Source organism: Macaca mulatta, chromosome 5, assembly GCF_049350105.2.
Source record: "Macaca mulatta isolate MMU2019108-1 chromosome 5, T2T-MMU8v2.0, whole genome shotgun sequence".
NCBI lineage: Eukaryota > Metazoa > Chordata > Mammalia > Primates > Cercopithecidae > Macaca > Macaca mulatta.
The window spans coordinates 136,858,856-136,876,923 of NC_133410.1; the positions used below are offsets into that span (position 1 = coordinate 136,858,856).

General features: G+C 39.3%; 1 protein-coding gene across 25 annotated transcripts in view; it reads left to right on the forward strand.

Annotated features, from left to right (window-relative positions):
* The window catches only part of LARP1B (La ribonucleoprotein 1B), a 153,818-nt gene that overhangs the window by 31,454 nt on the left and 104,296 nt on the right, over positions 1 to 18,068 (forward strand). For 20 of the 25 annotated variants that reach the window (XR_001444971.3, XR_013417294.1, XR_003729779.2 and 17 more), the window contains 2 exons: positions 4,135 to 4,279; positions 14,090 to 14,264. Coding sequence is in view for 19 of the 25 variants with exons in the window: in XM_015139202.3 (XP_014994688.2) it covers positions 4,135 to 4,279; positions 14,090 to 14,264 (320 nt within the window). In the remaining 6 variants the exon portion in view is untranslated. Of the gene's footprint in view, positions 1 to 4,134; positions 4,280 to 14,089; positions 14,265 to 14,828; positions 15,834 to 18,068 lie in introns of those variants that run through there. The other 5 variants (XM_078002257.1, XM_078002258.1, XM_015139207.3 and 2 more) reach the window with 1 other exon arrangement.

Here is an 18,068-nt window from a genome sequence, read left to right on the forward strand (position 1 = left end):
GATAGGCTGATTGATTAAGATTTTGATTTTCTTTTTGAGAAGTCACCAAAAGTTTTCCTGACACCTGTGGAAAAATGATGCAAAATGAATTGTAAAGTATGAGGCCTAAAAGTATTCAAAATGGTTGAAGGTCTTTTTTTTAAACCTTTTTTTTGAGACGAAGTTTTGCTCTTATTGTGCAGGCTGGAGTGCAATGGCACGATCTCGGCTCACTGCAACGTCCGCCTCCCGGGTTCAAGTGATTCTCCTGCCTCAGCCTCCCGAGTAGCTGTGATTACAGGCATATGCCACCACGCCCAGCTAATTTTTGTATTTTTAGTAGAGACGGGGTTTCATCTTTCTGGTCAGGCTGGTCTCGAACTCCTGACCTTGTGATCTGCCCTCCTCGGCCTCCCAAAGTGCTGGGATTACAGGCGTGAGCCACCGTGCCTGGCCTACTTGTTTTTAACATTTTAAGTGAAAATTTATATTAATTGTTTGTGATATCAGCATTAAAATGTAAAGATCTTGATTATTTCTAGCTGTGATAATCTCTTTTGGCACTGAGAGATGACAGATTTGTTCCTTTTTTCTTTTTTCTTTTTTTTTTTTGAGGCATTGTCTCACTCTGTCACCCAGGATGGAGTACAGCAGTGCAATCTCAGCTCACCTCAACCTCCGCCTCCTGGGTTCAAGCAATTCTCCTACCTTAGCCTCTCGAATAGCTGGGATTACGGGCGCGTGACACCGTGCCCAGCTAATTTTTGTATTTTTATTATAGACAGGGTTTTGCCATGTTCCCCCGGCTGGTCTCGGATGCCCGAGCTCAAAGTGATCCACCCATCTCAGCCTCCCAAAGTTCTGGGATTATAGGCGTGAGCCACCATGCCTGGCCGGGACAGTTTATTATTGATTTAGGGAAGTTCACATCTCACAGCTAAGACCATTTGTAACTTGTGACTAAATCAAATGTCTTAATGTCTGAAATTTTCGAATTTTTTTTTTTCTTTTGAGATGGAGTTTTGCTGTTGTCAACCAGGCTGGAATGCAATGGTGCAATCTCGGCTCACTGCAACCTCCGCCTCCAAGGTCCAAGCGATTCTCCTGCCTCAGCCTCCCAAGTAGCTGGGATTACAGGCATGCAACACCATGCCCGACTAATTTTGTATGTTTAGTAAAGTTGGGGTTTCACCATGTTGGTCAGGCTGGTCTCGGATTCTTGACCTCAGGTGATCCGTCTGCCATGGCCTCCCAAAATGTAGAAATGACAGGCATGAGCCACTGCGCCCTGCCTGAAATTTTAGAATTTTAACACATGTATTATGTATCTACCACATGCCAGACATTATGAATAAGGCTTTTAAGGCGTAACAACCATCAGAATATTCATTTCTTTAAGACTTAGATTTTTTCCTTCAGTGTTTAAAAAGAGTAAATGAGGCCAGGACGAGGTGGCTCACTCCTGTAATCCCAGCACTTTGGGAGGTCAAGACAAGTGGATCATCTGAGGTCAGGAGTTCGAGACCAGGCTAGCCAACATAGTGAAACCCTGTCTCTACTAAGAATACAAAAATTAGCCGGGCAAGGTGGCACACGCCTGTAGTCCCAGCTACTCAGGAGAGTGAGGCAGGATAATTGCTTGAACCTGTGAGGTGGAGGCTGCAGTGAGTCGAGATCATGCCATTGCACTCCAGCCTGGGCAATAAGAGTGAAACTCCATCTCAAAAAAAAAGAGTAAATGATTTACTAGTGTTACTGAGATGTCAGTAGTATTTCAGTAGTCTTTGAGAGAGTTTTGCACTCTGACAATTGGATAAATGTCAAACTATTAAAGGAAAATTTGGATATTTACATTCTTAAAATAAGTTGATTTATTTTCTTCCCCTTGTGTAAAAGATAGCTGAAAACCAGTTTTCAGTTATGATGCCTTTTCTTCAAAGATAGAATTTGGTCCGTATACTTCAAGAGCATCTTTAGTCACTGAGTTTTATACCCCAAAATGTGAGCTGGTTTGTTTTCCCATAACTTGTACACCATGTTTGAAAACTTTCTCTGTGATTTGGAAATAGTGTGGGATTATTAAACTGCAGGCCCCATCATCATTGATGTTCATCCATTTATACTTCTTTCAGAAAGGTTAAGTGGGTTTGTGTTTTTCTTTCTCTTTTTTTTGAGATGGAGTCTCACTCTGTTGCCCAGGCTGGAGTGCAGTGGCCGGATCTCGGCTCACTGCAAGCTCTGCCTCCCTGGTTTATGCCATTCTCCTGCCTCAGCCTCCCGAGTAGCTGGGACTACAGGTGCCCGCCACCTTGCCCGGCTAGTTTTTTTGTATTTTTTAGTAGAGACGGGGTTTCACTGTGTTAGCTGGGATGGTCTCTCGATCTCCTGACCTCGTGATCCGCCCGTCTCGGCCTCCCAAAGTGCTGGGATTACAGGCTTGAGCCACCACGCCCCGCCGGTTTGTGTTTTTCAAGAGAAGATAAGACATCTAATCATTTTCTATATTTTTGCCTCCATGTGCCTCATGGTGTCAAGGATATTCCTTCTTTAGCTGTATTCTGTGATAACTTAATGTCTTTTCTGTTTTTTTTTTTTGTTTTTTGAGATGGAGTCTGGCTCTGTTGCCCAGGCTAGAGTGCAGTGGTGTACTCTCGGCTCACTGCAAGCCCTGCCTCCCAGGTTCATGCCATTCTCCTGCCTCAGCCTCCCGAGTAGCTGGGACTACAGGCTCCCACCACCACGCCTGGCTAGTGTTTTGTATTTTTAGTAGAGACGGAGTTTCACTGTGTCAGCCAAGGATGGTCTTGATCTCCTGACCTTGTGATCCGCCCGCCTCAGCCTCCCAAAGTGCTGGGATTATAGGCGTGAGCCACCACGGCCAGCTAATGTCTTTTATTATTATTTTTAGACAGTCTTGCTCTGTCGCCCGGGCTGGAGTATAGTGGCACGGTCCCTGTTCACTGCAACCTCTGCCTCCCGGGTGCAGTCAGTTCTCCTGCCTCAGCCTCCCGAGTAGCTGGGATTACAGGCACCTGCCACCATGGCCAGCTAGTTTTTGTATTTTAGTAGAGATGGGGTTTCCCCATATTGGTTAGACTGGTCTTAAACTCCTGACCTCAAGCGATCCACCTGCCTTGGCCTCTGAAGGTGCTGGGATTACAGGCATGAGCCACCTCACCGGGCCACCCTTAATATCTTATAGTCCGTCTATCAAAGAAAGAAGCATGGAGGACTTGAATCATTCAAAATATATATGTGCACATATGCCTGTGTGTTCACTAAGGTTTTTTTTTTTTGAGACGGAGTTTTGCCCTTGTTGCCCAGGCTTGAGTGCAATGGCGTGATCTTGGCTCACTGCAACATTTGCCTCCCGGGTTCAAGGGATTCTCCCGCCTCAGCCTCCTGAGTAGCTGGGATTACAGGCATGTACTGCCACACCCGGCTAATTTTGTATTTTTAGTGGAGACAGGTTTTCTCCATGTTGGTCAGGCTGGTCTTGAACTCCCGACCTCAGGTGATCTGCCCGTCTCAGCCTCCCCAAGTGCTGGGATTACAGTCATGAGCTACGCCGCCTGGCCATGTTCACTAAGTTTTTAACTAAGCGTTGTGCTGGTTACTAGGCTTCAGAAGTGTTAAACATGTCAGTACTTTGTCAATTTAGAAAACAAAACGAACTACTTTTCTGTATACGAATTTGACAAAGGATACTTCCAGTATACCATTCTTCTCAGTGACTGGGAAAAAATTGGCAGGCATTATGCTAACATGTGATTAGCTTTGTTATCTAATACTTAAATGAAGCAAGTAGAAGTGGCTTTGTAAAGATTTTCATCTAATTAACTCATTAAAATCAATTATTGAACTATCTTAAAGTAAAATGAGCAGCTTAATTCTTTATATTTAGTGAAGCTGATCTAAATAGAAGTTATTAATTTTTTGGAAAATCAGTATTTTAAGTATAAGAGAAATTAATTCAGTAGGGTTTTTTGCTATCTTATATGTTTACCCTATCTATGTTGTATTAGACCTGTACATATTGTTAGCCAAATTACAATACTTTCATGTTAATGATTGGTTTTCACAGTTAGTGTGCGAGCAATAGAAATATTTATTTTCTACTGAATAAATGGATGAAATTCTAATTTCTCTTTTCAGTGAATATTACTTCAGTGTAGAAAATTTGGAACGAGACTTCTTTCTTCGGGGAAAGATGGATGAACAAGGTTTCTTGCCTATTTCCCTGATTGCTGGTTTTCAGCGTGTTCAGGCTCTCACTACAAACCTTAATCTCATCTTGGAGGTAATTGCTAATTTGAAGAACAGTTTGTACTTTCCACTCAAATTTCCTTTGTACCTAAAACTTCTCTAAAAAACAGAGTATTAAAAACAGACAATCTGTAGTTGCTTGAGGCTCAGACAGCGTTCCATGACGTTTTTCTGTTTTGTAAAACCTTCATAAATGTCTAACCTTGGAAACCCCTGAAAGTATTGCTAATGTTGTTACTACATATTTTCTCCTTCCCCTTCCCCTCAATTAGTCAACCTATTTTAAACCTGATCCTTCAAACTTGAACCCTTTTGAACATTCTTGGTCCTTAAAACTTCTTCAGGGCTGGGCATGGTGGCTCACGCCTGGGCGATAGAGTGCAACAACACAATCAAACAAAAATTTCTTTAGGTTACTGTAAAAAAGCATGTGTTCCCCTATATATTTTTATATATAAATATATAATATCTATATATAAAAGTATATAATATCTATATATAAATATATATCTATTTATATATAAATATATATCTATTTATTATCATATAAATATATAATATATATTTATTATTATAGTATATAAATATATATATTTATTATTATAGTATATAAATATATAATATATATTATTATGTATATAAATATATAATATATATTTATTATTATGTATATATAATATATATTTATTATGTATATAAATATATAATATATATTTATTATTATGTATATAAATATATAATATATATATTTTTTTCAGACAGTCTCACTCTGTTGCCCAGGCTGGCGTGCAGTGGCACGATCTCGGCTCACCACAACCTCCACCTCCCGGGTTCAAGCGATTTTGCTGCCTCAGCCTCCTGAGTAGCTGGGACTACAGGCACGCACCATCATGCCTGGCTACTTTTTGTATTTTAGACTTGGCGTCACTATCTTGGCCAGGCTGGTCTCAAACTCCTGACCTCATGATCCACCCACCTCTGTCTCCCAAAATACTGGGATTGCAGGTGTGAGCCATCATGCCCAGCCGTTCCCACTTATTGAAAGGCTAATTTAAAATAGTCCTGGCTGGGCATGGTGGCTCATGCCTGTAATCCCAGCACTTTGGGGGAAAAAAAAAATCTCTCATCTGGCCTGTTTCTAGAAATGCTTTCAACATCTTTTTTTTTTGAGACGGAGTCTTGCTCTGTTGCCCAGACTGGAGTGCAGTGGCCGGATCTCAGCTCACTGCAAGCTCCGCCTCCTGGGTTTACGCCATTCTCCTGCCTCAGCCTCCCGAGTAGCTGGGACTACAGGTGCCTGCCACCTCGCCCGGCTAGTTTTTTGTATTTTTTAGTAGAGACGGGGTTTCACCATGTTAGCCAAGATGGTCTCGATCTCCTGACCTCGTGATCCGCCTGTCTTGGCCTCCCAAAGTGCTGGGATTACAGACTTGAGCAACCGCGCCCGGCCCTTTTTTTTTTTTTCTAACCAGTTTCTTTCCCTACACACAGCCCTTGGTAACCACAATCACTAATCTGTTTTTTTTTTTTGAGACAGAGTCCTATTCTGTTGCCCAATATGGAATGCAGTGGCACAATCTTGGGTTCAAGTGATTTTCCTGCCTCAGCCTCCCAAGTAGCTGAGATAACTGGAGTGTGCCACCATACCCAGCTAATTTTTGTATTTTTAGTAGAGACAGGGTTTCCCCATGTTGGCCAGGCTGGTCTTGAACTTCTGACCTCAGGTGATCCACCTGCCTTGGCTTCCCAAAGTGTTGGAGTTATAGATGTGAGCCACCACGCCTGGCCACTAGTCTACTTTTTATCCCTATAGTTCTATAGTTTTGCATTTTCCAGACTATCATAAAATTTTAAAAGTTGTAGCCTTTTGTTTCTGATTTTTCACTTAGTATAGTGCTTTTGAGATTCACCTATGTTGCATGTAGCACTAGTTTGTTCTTTCATATTACTGACTAGTATTCCATGGTGTGGATATACCACAGTTCATCCATTCACATGTTGGTGGACATTCAGATTGTTTATGGTTTTGGAGAGTATGAGTAAAGCATGAAGATCTTTATAGGGATATATATATATATATATTTTTCTGTTGGATAAATAGTATTGTGATTGCTGGAAAGTATAGCAAGTATATGCTTATCTTTATAAGAAAATGCCAACCTATTGTTTAAAGTGACTTTACCATTTTGTATTCCCACCATTATGTGTGGGACTTGTTCCTCAGTCTTATCATGGCTTATATTGTCAGTTTTTTGAATAATAGATATGTAGTGGTTTCTCATCGTGGGCTTTTTTTTTTTTGGACAAAGTTTCAGTTTTGCTCTTGTTGCCCAGGCTGGAGTGGAGTGCAATGCCATGATCTTGGCTCACTGCAACCTCCGCCTCCTGGGTTCAAGCAGTTCTCCTGCCTCAGCCTCCCAAGTATCTGGGATTATAGGCACCTGCCACCACGCTGAGCTAATTTTTTATATTTTTAATAGAGATGAGGTTTCACCATGTTGGCCAGGTTGGTCTCAAACTCCTGACCTTCAGGCGACCCATCTGCCTTGGCCTCCCAAAGTGTGCTGGGATTACAGGTGTGAGCTACCGTACCTGGCCTCTCATTGTGTTTTTTTGTTTGTTTTTTGAGACAGTCTCTCTCTGTTGCCCAGGCTGGAGTTCTGTGGTGTGATCTTGGCTCACTGCAACCTCTGCCTCCTGGGTTCAAGTGATCCTTCTGCCTCAGCCTCCCAAGCAGCTGGGACTACAGGCACGCACCACCACGCCCATCTGACTTTTGTGTTTTTAGTAGGGATGAGGGTTTCACCATGTTGGCCAGGATGGTCTTGATCTCTTGACCTTGTGATCTGCCCGCCTTAGCCTCCCAAAGTGTTGGGATTACAGGCGTGAGCCACTGTGCCCGGACTCATTGTGGTTTTAATTTGCATTTCCCTAGTGATTAAAGCTGTCAGCATTCTTTCATGTGCTTTTTTATCTGCATACCTTATTAGTGGAAATGTCTGTTCAGATTTTTTGTTCATTATTATTGAAGTGTTTTTTAAAAGATAATTGTATGAGTTCTTTATTCTGGATACAAGTCCATTATATGTATTTTGCAAATTTTTTTTCCTAGTTTTTGTCTTTTCATTTTCTTTTCTTTTTTTTCGTTTTTGAGACAGAGTCTTGCTCTGTCACCCAGGCTGGAGTGTAATGGTGTGATCTTGGCTCACTGCAACCACCGTTTCCCGGGCTCAAGTGAGTCTCCTCCTTCAGCCTCCTGAGTAGCTGAGATTACAGGCACCTGCCACCATGCCTGGCTAATTTTTGTATTTTTTAATAGAGACAGGGTTTCACCATGTTGGCCAGGCTGGTCTCGAACTCCTGACCTCAGGTGATCCACCTGCCTTGACCTCCCAAAGTGCTGGGATTACAGGAATGAGCCACTGTGCCCACCCTCATTTCTTAACAGGCTTCTTTGAATAGCAAGTTTTTGAACACATTTGTGCTTCCTATTTTAAAAATCAACTATGGGGCTGGGCGTGGTGGCTCACACCTGTAATCCCAGCACTTTTGGAGGCCAAGACGGGTGGACCACTTGAGGTCAGGAGTTTGACACCAGCTTGGTCAACATGGTCAAACTCTGTCTCTACTAAAATACAAAAATTAGCCAGATGTGGTGACGTGCCTGTAATCCCAGCTATTCGGGAGGCTGAGACAGGAGAATTGATTTTACTATAGTAAAATCCATGTTTTAAAAACAACATAAAATAATGATTTGTTGGTGTATAATTAATGGTTCTTGGTTTCATGAAAATAATTACTGTCAGCAATGTCATTATTGCATTTGTTTATAGATAGGTATGTAAGGTTTCTATATATTGTAATTAACAGAGAAAATTAGTTTTTTTTTGCAAAATTTGTTCTTAGAGCAATTATGATTCATAGTAGAATGAGTTTGTTTATTTATTTATTTATTTTCATTTTTTAGTAGAGATGGAGTTTCACCATGTTGGCCAGGCTGGTCTCCAACTCCTGGCCTTAAGTGATCTTCCTGTTTCAGCTTCCCAAAGTGCTGAGATTACAGGCGTGAGCTACTGTCCCCGGCATTAGAATAAGTTTATTAACTGCTGCCATTGTGCTATAGCAAAGGTCCAACTCAGCTGCCATTTTTTATGAAGTTGTTGCCATTTTTTCCCTGTCTACTTCTGTATGAATATAGTTGTAATTTTATTATTGTATGCCTTTTTGGTCTGTTTGTAGTCCCATTAAATCCTCAGGCACAATTTTAAGATCATTGACGTTTTGTTTTTACAACCTACAACAGTTAGGAAGGATTTTTAAAAGGAAACTTTTGAGCTGCTGTTATGTTAGCACTGATACAGTAGCTAATGATACAGTAAAAAATACCACTATTGAAAAGCAGAAACATGTAAACATAGCAATTTAGAAGAACATAAGCCTGCATTCATTTAACATTCATTATGCACCTACCATTTGTAATAGTAGAAAAGGTGTTCTTTTTCTGTTAAGAAACTGAGGCTTCATTATGCATTGCAGTGTAAAGATACAAAGATCATGGACCTATGAATATGTCCCTTTTAGTTCTGTGACTATGGTCAGTGTCCTGAGACAATAATATATACTTCCTAGGGTTGTTGTGAGGATGAATTGTATTAATGAAAGTATCTGCCAAAGGTAGTAAGCTCTAAAAAAGTAAACATTTGCTATTATTGTTAGTCTTAAATGATGTCTTTCTGTTGGTAACTCCTTTATCTTCATGCATTTCATTTCTACCGTCTTCTTCCTGTATGTATTTGAATATGCTGAAGTTTTTCCTTTCTTGAAAAAAACTTGAGAGAAGCAAAATACTTTAGCTGGTACCTGTATCTGCCCTGGTTAAATATGCATATGCAAACCAAACTGGTTGAATCTGATTCTTCTCCACTCATTTATTTTTTAGCTTACTGCATTCTTGATGTCTTCCCCGTAATTGAAAGCTTTTTGTGTCTTCCATTTATTAGAGCAAATTGATCCTGGTTCTATAGCTTACCAGTTGTATAACTAAGTAATTGACATAACATCTTCATGCTTCAATTTTCTTGTTAAAATATAGCAAATAATACTTAAGCTGTAATAGAGTATGAGGATTGAGAGGAATAATTAATATCAGCCTCAGAACTGTACCTGCTACTTTCATCTCAAACCTTGTTTTCTAAATTGTCTGAACTTGTGGTTCCTCAGAACTTGTGCTCTTTTCTTTTTATCTCCAGGTCTTTGCACATTCAAGTCTTCCTTTTACTACCAGGCAGTGAGAATGCAACATCTATGTATTCCAGCATTGGTAGTTATTCATAATAGTAGGTGTGTATCATTAAGAAAAGGACCAAAATTAATAGCTAAGTCAGATAAAACCTCAGATACTGGAAAATATTGATGTACCCAGTAACTCATTGTTTAGGAGTTCAGGATTACCAAGGCTTGGTTTTTAATAAAAATATGTGTAACTCTGTTTCTTCTCGTCTTTACCTTAATTTTGTGCATGGTGTAGTTTCTATATGATCCTTTTAAGGCCTGAGTGATAAATGTTTCACTTTCTGTGTTCTTCACTTCCCTTTTAAATTTATTATTTTTAAATAGGAAATAAATTACACAAAATTCAAAACTCAGAAGGTTATATGGTTATCTTCCAGTGATTGTCCAAGGAAAAAAAAGGTATATGGTAAAACATTTTTTTCCCATTTTTCACCAACAGTGAATGAGTTACCTGCCTTGGTAGTGGTCAGTGTTACTTCTTTCTTGGGTCTTCCTCCTGAGATAGTTGGTTTATATAAGAGAATACTATGGTACCTTACTATATACAATGTTTGTTATGTCCCTTCCTCTTTTTTTTTATTTTTTGAGACAGAGTCTCACTCTGTCACCCAGGTTGGAGTGCAGTGGCACGATCTTGGCTCACTACAACCTCTGCCTCCCAGGTTCAAGCAGTTCTTCTGCCTCAGCCTCCTGAGAAGCTGGGATTACAAGCTCCTGCCACCATGCTCAGCTAATTTTTGCATTTTAGTAGAGACGGGTTTTTGCCATGTTTTCCAGGCTGGTCTGGAACTCCTGACCTCAAGTGATCTGCCTGCCTCAGCCTCCCAAAGTGCTGGGATTACAGGTGTGAGCCACCGTGCCCGGCCTCCTCTTTTTTATTTTTTATAAAAAGCATGTGTTGGAAGAGGCTTTAGTAGCTGTACATAAAGAACTTTGAGCTTTTTCATCCCACAAGTTTTTCTTTAAATATTTTATTTTAAATTGAGGCCTAATTTATACATTATTATTAATTTATTTATTTTTTTCGAGACGGAGTCTCGCTCTGATGACTGGGTTGTAGTGCAGTCGGGTGATCTTGGCTCACTGCAACTTTTGCCTGCTGGGTTCAGGTGATTCTCCTGCCTCAGCCTCCTGAGTAGCTGAGATTATAGGCATTCGCCACCACACCTGGCTAATTTTTGTATTTTTAGTACATACGGGGTTTCACCATATTGGTCAGGCTAGTTTCGAACTCCTGACCTCATGATCCGCCTGCCTCAGCCTCCCGAAGTGCTGGGATTACAGGCGTGAGCCACCGTGCCTGGCCTTTATACATTACATATTGTAACTCATAAGATTAGAGATGATATTTTTTCCTATGTATACGGTCAGGTAACTGCCATCCAGATTAAGATATAGAACATTTTCAAGACCCAAGCAAGCCGCCTTCTGTACCCTCCTAGTCAGTACCACTGCTCTCCATTTTAAGAGGCCTCTCTCCTGTTTTTTGAATTTCACGTAAAGGGTGTTATGACTTTTATATCTGATTTTATTTCTGAAGTTATTTCTGTGAGATTTATTCATATTGGTGTATAGCAGTTGTTTACTTTCTGTTTTTTGGTAGTTTTTCCATTGTATGAATAAAACAGTTAATCTTTTCTTTTTTTCTTCTCTTTCTCTTTCTCTTTCTTTTCTTTTCTTTTTTTTTTTTTTTTGAGACTGATCTCACTCTGTGGCCCAGGCTGGAGTTATATTGACCTGATCTCACTCTGTTGCCCAGGCTGGAGTTATACTGACCTGATCTTAGCTCACTGCATCTTCCACCTCCCAGGTTCAAGCGATTCTCCTGCCTCAGCCTCCCGAGTAGCTGAGATTACAGGCACCCACCACCAAGCTTGGCTAAGTTTTTGTATTTTTAGTAGAGACAGGGTTTCATCATGTTGGCCAGGCTGGTCTCGAACTCCTGATCTCAGGTGATCCAGCCGCCTCGGCCTCCCAAAGTGCTGGGATTACAGGCTTGAGCCACCATGCCCAGCAACAGTTAATTTTTCTATGTAGATACTGCTAAACATTTTTTTAAAGTATCGAACCAATCAAAACTACCACTATTGGGAATCTGACTTGCTTCACTAGAAAACAACACTATTGGCCGGGCACGGTGGCTCAAGCCTGTAATCCCAGCACTTTGGGAGGCCGAGACGGGCGAATCACGAGGTCAGGAGATCGAGACCATCCTGGCTAACACGGTGAAACCCTGTCTCTACTAAAAAATACAAAAAACTAGCCGGGCGAGGTGGCGGGCGCCTGTAGTCCCAACTACTCGGGAGGCTGAGGCAGGAGAATGGCGTAAACCCGGGAGGCGGAGCTTGCAGTGAGCTGCGATCCGGCCACTGCACTCCAGCCTGGGGGACAGAGCGAGACTCCGTCTCAAAAAAAAAAAGAAAACAACACTATTGGCAGTCTTTTTCCACAACTTTACTTTGGAAAATTTAAACATATGGGAAAGTTTCGAGGAATTTTTTTTTTGTTTTAACATTCAGGGCTAGATAACATATGGTAAAATATAGCGATCTTAGGTGTTCACTGTGAGTTTTGAAAATTAAACATAAGCATTACCCCAAACAAGATGTAGAATACTTTCATTATTCTAAAAACTTCCTTCATGGCTCTTTCTAGTCAGTTTCACACAGCCTCTCCAACAACTTTTCTGATTTTCATATCATAGATTAGATTAGTCTGTTCTTGGCATTTGTATAAATTGATTTCTTCTGTCTCTGGGTTCTTTTCATTGGTAGTGTTTGACATTCATCCATGTCGTTGCATGGTCTGGATGCTGGGCATACTGTTTGCTACTGGGGCGTCATTGCTTCTAGGTCTTTTAGTGGACAAAATGAGGAAAATATATGTTGGGAAAAATATACTGATTTTACTCATTTAAAGCTTTCACCATAGGATTCTTTCCTATCTTTCTCCATTTTATATTTCAGACTCCCTTCTCAAAGGAGTTTCATTTAAAATAAGTCCTAATTGTAATTTAAAGAAATGCCCAGTTATGGCTGGGCACGGTGGCTCACCCCTGTAATCCCAGCACTTTGGGAGGCCAAGGCAGGTGGATCACGAGGTCAGGAGTTCAAGACCAGCCTGGCCAACTTGTTGAAACCCCGTCTCTACTAAAAGTCCAAAAAACTAGCTGGGTGTGGCGCCTGTGATCCCAGCTACTTGGGAGGCTGAGGCAGAGAATTGCTTGAACCTGTGAGGTGGAGGTTGTGGTGAGCCGAGTTCACACCACTGCACTTCAGCCTGGGTGACAGAGCGAGACTGTTTCAAAAAATAAAAATAATAATAAAAAAGAAATACCCGGTTATGGAAAATATAACCTGAGAGTTAAGTACCATACTAATATTAAGAGCAAGAGTAGGTTCTTTTTTCAAAATCTGTTCATTTCCGAATGGATAATATTATATTTTTTTGTTTTTTTTGAGATGGAGTCTTGCTTTGTCTCTCGGCTGGAGTCCAGTGGCGTGAGCTCGGCTCACTGCAACCTCTGACTCCCTGGTTCAAGTGATTCTCCTGCCTCTGCCTCCCATGTAGCTGGGATTACAGGCACGTGCCACCATGCCCAGCTAATTTTTGTATTTTTAGTAGAGATGGGGTTTCACCATATTGGCCAAGATGGTCTCGATCTCCTGACTTCATGATCCACCTGCCCCGGCCTCCCAAAGCGTTGGGATTACAGGCGTGAGCACCTCGCCCGGTTAATGTTCTTAATTATATACAGCATGTTCTCCAACTAAAATGTAGTGGGCTTTAATTTTTATCAGTTAATGTACATATAACTTTGTATTGTTTTTATATTATACATTTTATATTTATCCTAATTTCTAAAAACTCCTGTACTTCAGTGAGAAGTTAAGTCAGTAAGGCTTTAGTTTGTATCTTGAAGAAATTTTGGCCTAGTTTTGTTTTATCCTTAAATTATAGTACATATTGGGGAGGCATCATAGCCTAATGGCTAAGACTTTTAGTTGCAGATAGATAATGGTTTGAGTCTGGTGTTGTCTCATACTAGATCTATGATCTTCGATTAAGTTTATTTCTTTGAGCCTCAGTTTCCTCATCTATATGCAGGGGTGATACCTTCTTTGTGAGGTATTGTGAGGAATCATGAGTACATGTAGTACTTATTATTCAATAAATTGTGGTAATTATTACAATAATAAAATGCCTAAATTTTATTTGGTGATATTTTAATGGAAGACAAGGAAATATGAGAGAGAGAAGAAAATAGCAAAAGTCAATTTGCTTCTAGCTGATTCAGTATTCCTTAAATGACTATTCTAATTGTGAAAAATTTATCATCTGAAGTTAAATAAGTGGGAGATCAGGATATTTGTTACTTTACAGGCACAAATGATTTTAAAACTTGTTGTGTTCTATGTAGTTATGGATTGTTTAGAATCGTTAACTGCAAATTAGTTTGCTAATTTCAGATTTTCAAATTTTTAGGTTCTTAGAAGTATAGCATAGGCAGTGAAATAGCTCATAATTTTAATAGCTCAATTTCTGTTAATAGGCACTGAAGGATAGCACAGAAGTAGAAATTGTGGATGAGAAAATGAGAAAAAAGATAGAACCAGAAAAATGGCCAATTCCAGGCCCTCCTTCACGCAATGTGCCACCAACAGACTTCTCTCAACTGATTGATTGTCCAGAGTTTGTACCAGGCCAAGCCTTTTGCTCACATACAGGTAACATCTTTTCTTCTAGAGCAAACGATGTAACAGTGGGTTATTTGGTCCAGTTTACTTACTTACTTATTTATAGTTTATTTAGATTTGATAGGAAAATTAAAGCTAACTGAAGGACTTTTGATGTCCCATTTTGTATTCATATTGCCTCACTCACAGAGGTATAAATTAAGGATTTAAGAATTATGAGGAAAGCTGTCTTATATTTCTTGTTCTTAAATTATATGTGTACTTTGTCATGTATGGAGTTTCTTCCTTTTATTTTTACTAAATAACTATAGATATATATCCTGTTTTCCCCTGTAAAATTGGAATAGTATGATTGGATTATTCTAAAAAGGTCTTATACTCAAGAGTGGGGTAGCCTTCCTTTAATTTTGTTACCAATGTGCTTTAATCTTGTCTTGGAAAGATAAGATGACCTATATTCTAAATCAGAATTGGGATTCTCTTTAATTTGGTTGTGTTTAGAATTTCCAAAAGCTTTAATGTTAATAATTTTTTCCTGGATCATTTTTAAGACATTCCCTCTTGGGAAAAAATGTGTGCTTAAACTTTTTTCAGTCAGGGTGATGATCTTCTGAAGCTCTTGGATGTCATTTGATCGGAATATGCAGTGGAATAGGTGACTCACTGAAATGCCATTATAAATACTGGAACAAATCCTGCTGCAAAAATGAAAGCGATCAGACTGTCTTCTGTTCAAGAATGTCTATTCCCACCTCCTGGTGGAGGAAGTTGGGCCAACACTGCAGTGGAGATAACCACCTTTGCGATAATGAGAGACAGACCAGAGGACTGCTACTCTTTTTATAGGAGCTGCCTATTTCTGTGTAATTGGCCTGGGCTGCATGGGCTGCTTTTATTCATGGTGGGAAAGTTAATTATTATTATTCTGGAAGTACTGCAAGAGTATGTTTTCTGTTTCCAGGGCTATGTACTTGTGTCCAGATGAATAAAGCAGAAAAAGGGGATTGAGTAGCATTTCCCAGATTCTTAAGTACTTTGCTATTTGATTTGCCTTTCAGTGTAGTGTACATTGCAAAACTCAGATATTGTCATGATGTTTCACTTGGACATAAGACTTATTAATGTGGACACTTAAGGGGTAAGGAATTTAAGAACTGGATGAGGGTATTTCTTTCTTTACTCTTCAAAATGTATTTTTGATACATCAATATGAGAGAACATCCCATCAACAAAGCATCGATGATGGGCAGTCTCACAGTATTTTTATCTTATGTTTCTTTGTCAGGCTTCTGCTTCTAATTCCAGTAAGCAACTTGGACAGGCATTTTAAAAGCTGAAGAAAAGTGACATTATTTTAGCTAGTGGTTTTTAATTTATTTTTTGTTAAGATATAATGGGTGATTAAATAAGTTAGATTTATTTATTGTATCAACTTGGGTCCAAGATGATAGTTTTAGCCAACTTGTGAACAGGCATTGGGTAAGTTAGATGAAATAACATATACTTTCTCTATAGGGTAGGTAAGATAGGTCTGTCAAGTTGGTAATGCCTGTCCATCAACCGTTTATGCATACTAATAAAATTATAAGAATAAAATCATAATGTCTTGTACATTTTTGTGTTTTTTATATACACTCAGATGCATGCACATACATATTGTCTGAAACAAGCCAGTATATATTCAAATGTCATACATTTTAGGTTATTTAGATTATATATCAGCAACTAGATGATTAATGAAGAAATATAGAAAGATGGAGGGTTCTTAGAATTATACTGATTCACATTAGGTCATAGGAATAAATATGTAAATCACCTCTTTCCATGAATTCCCAAATTTCTCACCTTAATAATTTCCTAGTGATAAGAAAGCCTAGTTTCTTTAAGTCAATGGGGAGTAGTATGTCACCAAAAATTTGAAGTGGAAATAGGGATAAGAAGCATAGACTGTGTTTATATGTATCTATGGGTAGAGAAAAGTAGTGAAACTATATGTCATTTTAATCTCAAATTTGAAGACCTTAAAAATTTTAACGACATAACTCTTTATGATTTGGGAGGGATTTGTATGGTAAAATATTCTAACATAATTGGTCTTCTTCATCAAAGAGATTAAAATTTCTATTTTTTTTTCCTATCTGGAGGTTGAATTTTCTAATAGGGGTTGAACTGAGCAGAAGTCTACCTTTATGCACCACAAAACATTGATTATGGGAATGGTAAGATTACTTCTGAAACAGGTTTTGCAGTTTTTTGGATATGGTTAGTATTGTACTATTAACTTTTAAATGAAAGGATTTCATTCATCAAAATTGAAAGGTCAGGTACCTGACAGTGTTGTTTTTTTTTTCTTTTTTTAAATTTTAATAATCTTCACAAGGGCATTGTAATGTAGTGTTTTTCTTTCTTTTCTTTTTTTTTTTTTTTCCTTTGACTCTTAACACCACTCAATGAGAATTTTAAAAAGTGCCACACATAAAATATGTAATCCCTTTTTCAGGAAACCTGTTTAATTACCCAGAAATGTGATCCTCCCAAGGTAGAAAAAAAATCATACCAGAGATGAAATGTATATGGTGATTTATCTTTGGAGAGTTTAGTTGATAATTTTCTTTGCTTTTTTTTTTTTTTTTTTTTTTTTTTTTTTTTTGTGGAGACGGAGTCTTGCTCTGTCGTGCAGGGGCTGGAGTGCAGTGGCGCAATCATGGCTCACTGCAGCCTCCGCCTTCTGGGTTCGAGCGATTCTCTTGCCTCAGCCTCCTGAGTAGCTGGGATTACAGGTGCGCGCCACCATGCTTTGCTAATTTTTGTATTTTTAGTAGAGACGGGATTTCACCATGTTGGTCAGGCTTGTCTTGAACTCCTGACCTTGTGATCAGCCCACCTTGGCCTCCTAAAGTGTTGGAATTACAGGCGTGAGCCACCATGCCTGGCCACTGATAATTTTCAGTTAATAAAAGCAGCAAAGATAAATTTTCTGTGTTCTTACGAATTATAACAAGTATTCAATATATGTATCTAATTTGTTTTTTGTTTCTAAGTAAGTTTAGTATCAGGTAATCTAAGTCATTTAAACTCATTTTGTCTTGGAAGATTAGGGGTTTACTGTTACCCTTAATCTGTTCAGATGTATAGTTTGAAATCTTCATTATTTAAAAAAAAGATGCAGAAGACCACACAGAGCATATGTATAAATTAATTATTATGAGGTTAACACCTTTACAAGTCTTATTCTAAGAATTGCATGTTTTCTCATCTTACCCATATTCTTTAGTGTTTTAATGTCATTTCATTTCTAAGCATATGTGTTGTGAATATATTGAAATGCTTTACTTCCCAGTAGAAGCATAAATCAAGCTTAAATAACATTTAGAGATCATTTTATAAGAAACAGCTGAGTGTTGTGGCATACACCCGTAGTCCCAGCTACTCGGGAGGCAAAGTTGGGAGGATGCTTGAGCCCAGGAGTTCGAGGCCAGACTGGGTGACATACCAAAAACTCTCATATATATATATATATATTTTTTTTTGTTGTTGTTGTTGTTGGAGATGGTGTCTTGCTCTGTTGCCCAGGCTGGAATGCAATGGCATGATCTCTGCTCACTGCAGCCTCCGCCTCCCAGGTTTAAGCAATTCTCCTGCCTCGGCCTCCCGAGTAGCTGGGACTACAGGTGTGTACTGCCACGCCTGGCTATTTTTTTGTATTTTTAGTAGAGACGGAGTTTCACCATGTTGGTCAGGCTGGTCTTGAACTCCTGACCTCAGGTGATCCACCTGCCTTGGCCTCCCAAAGTTCTGGGATTATAGCATGAGCCACCATGCCCAGGTCTTCAT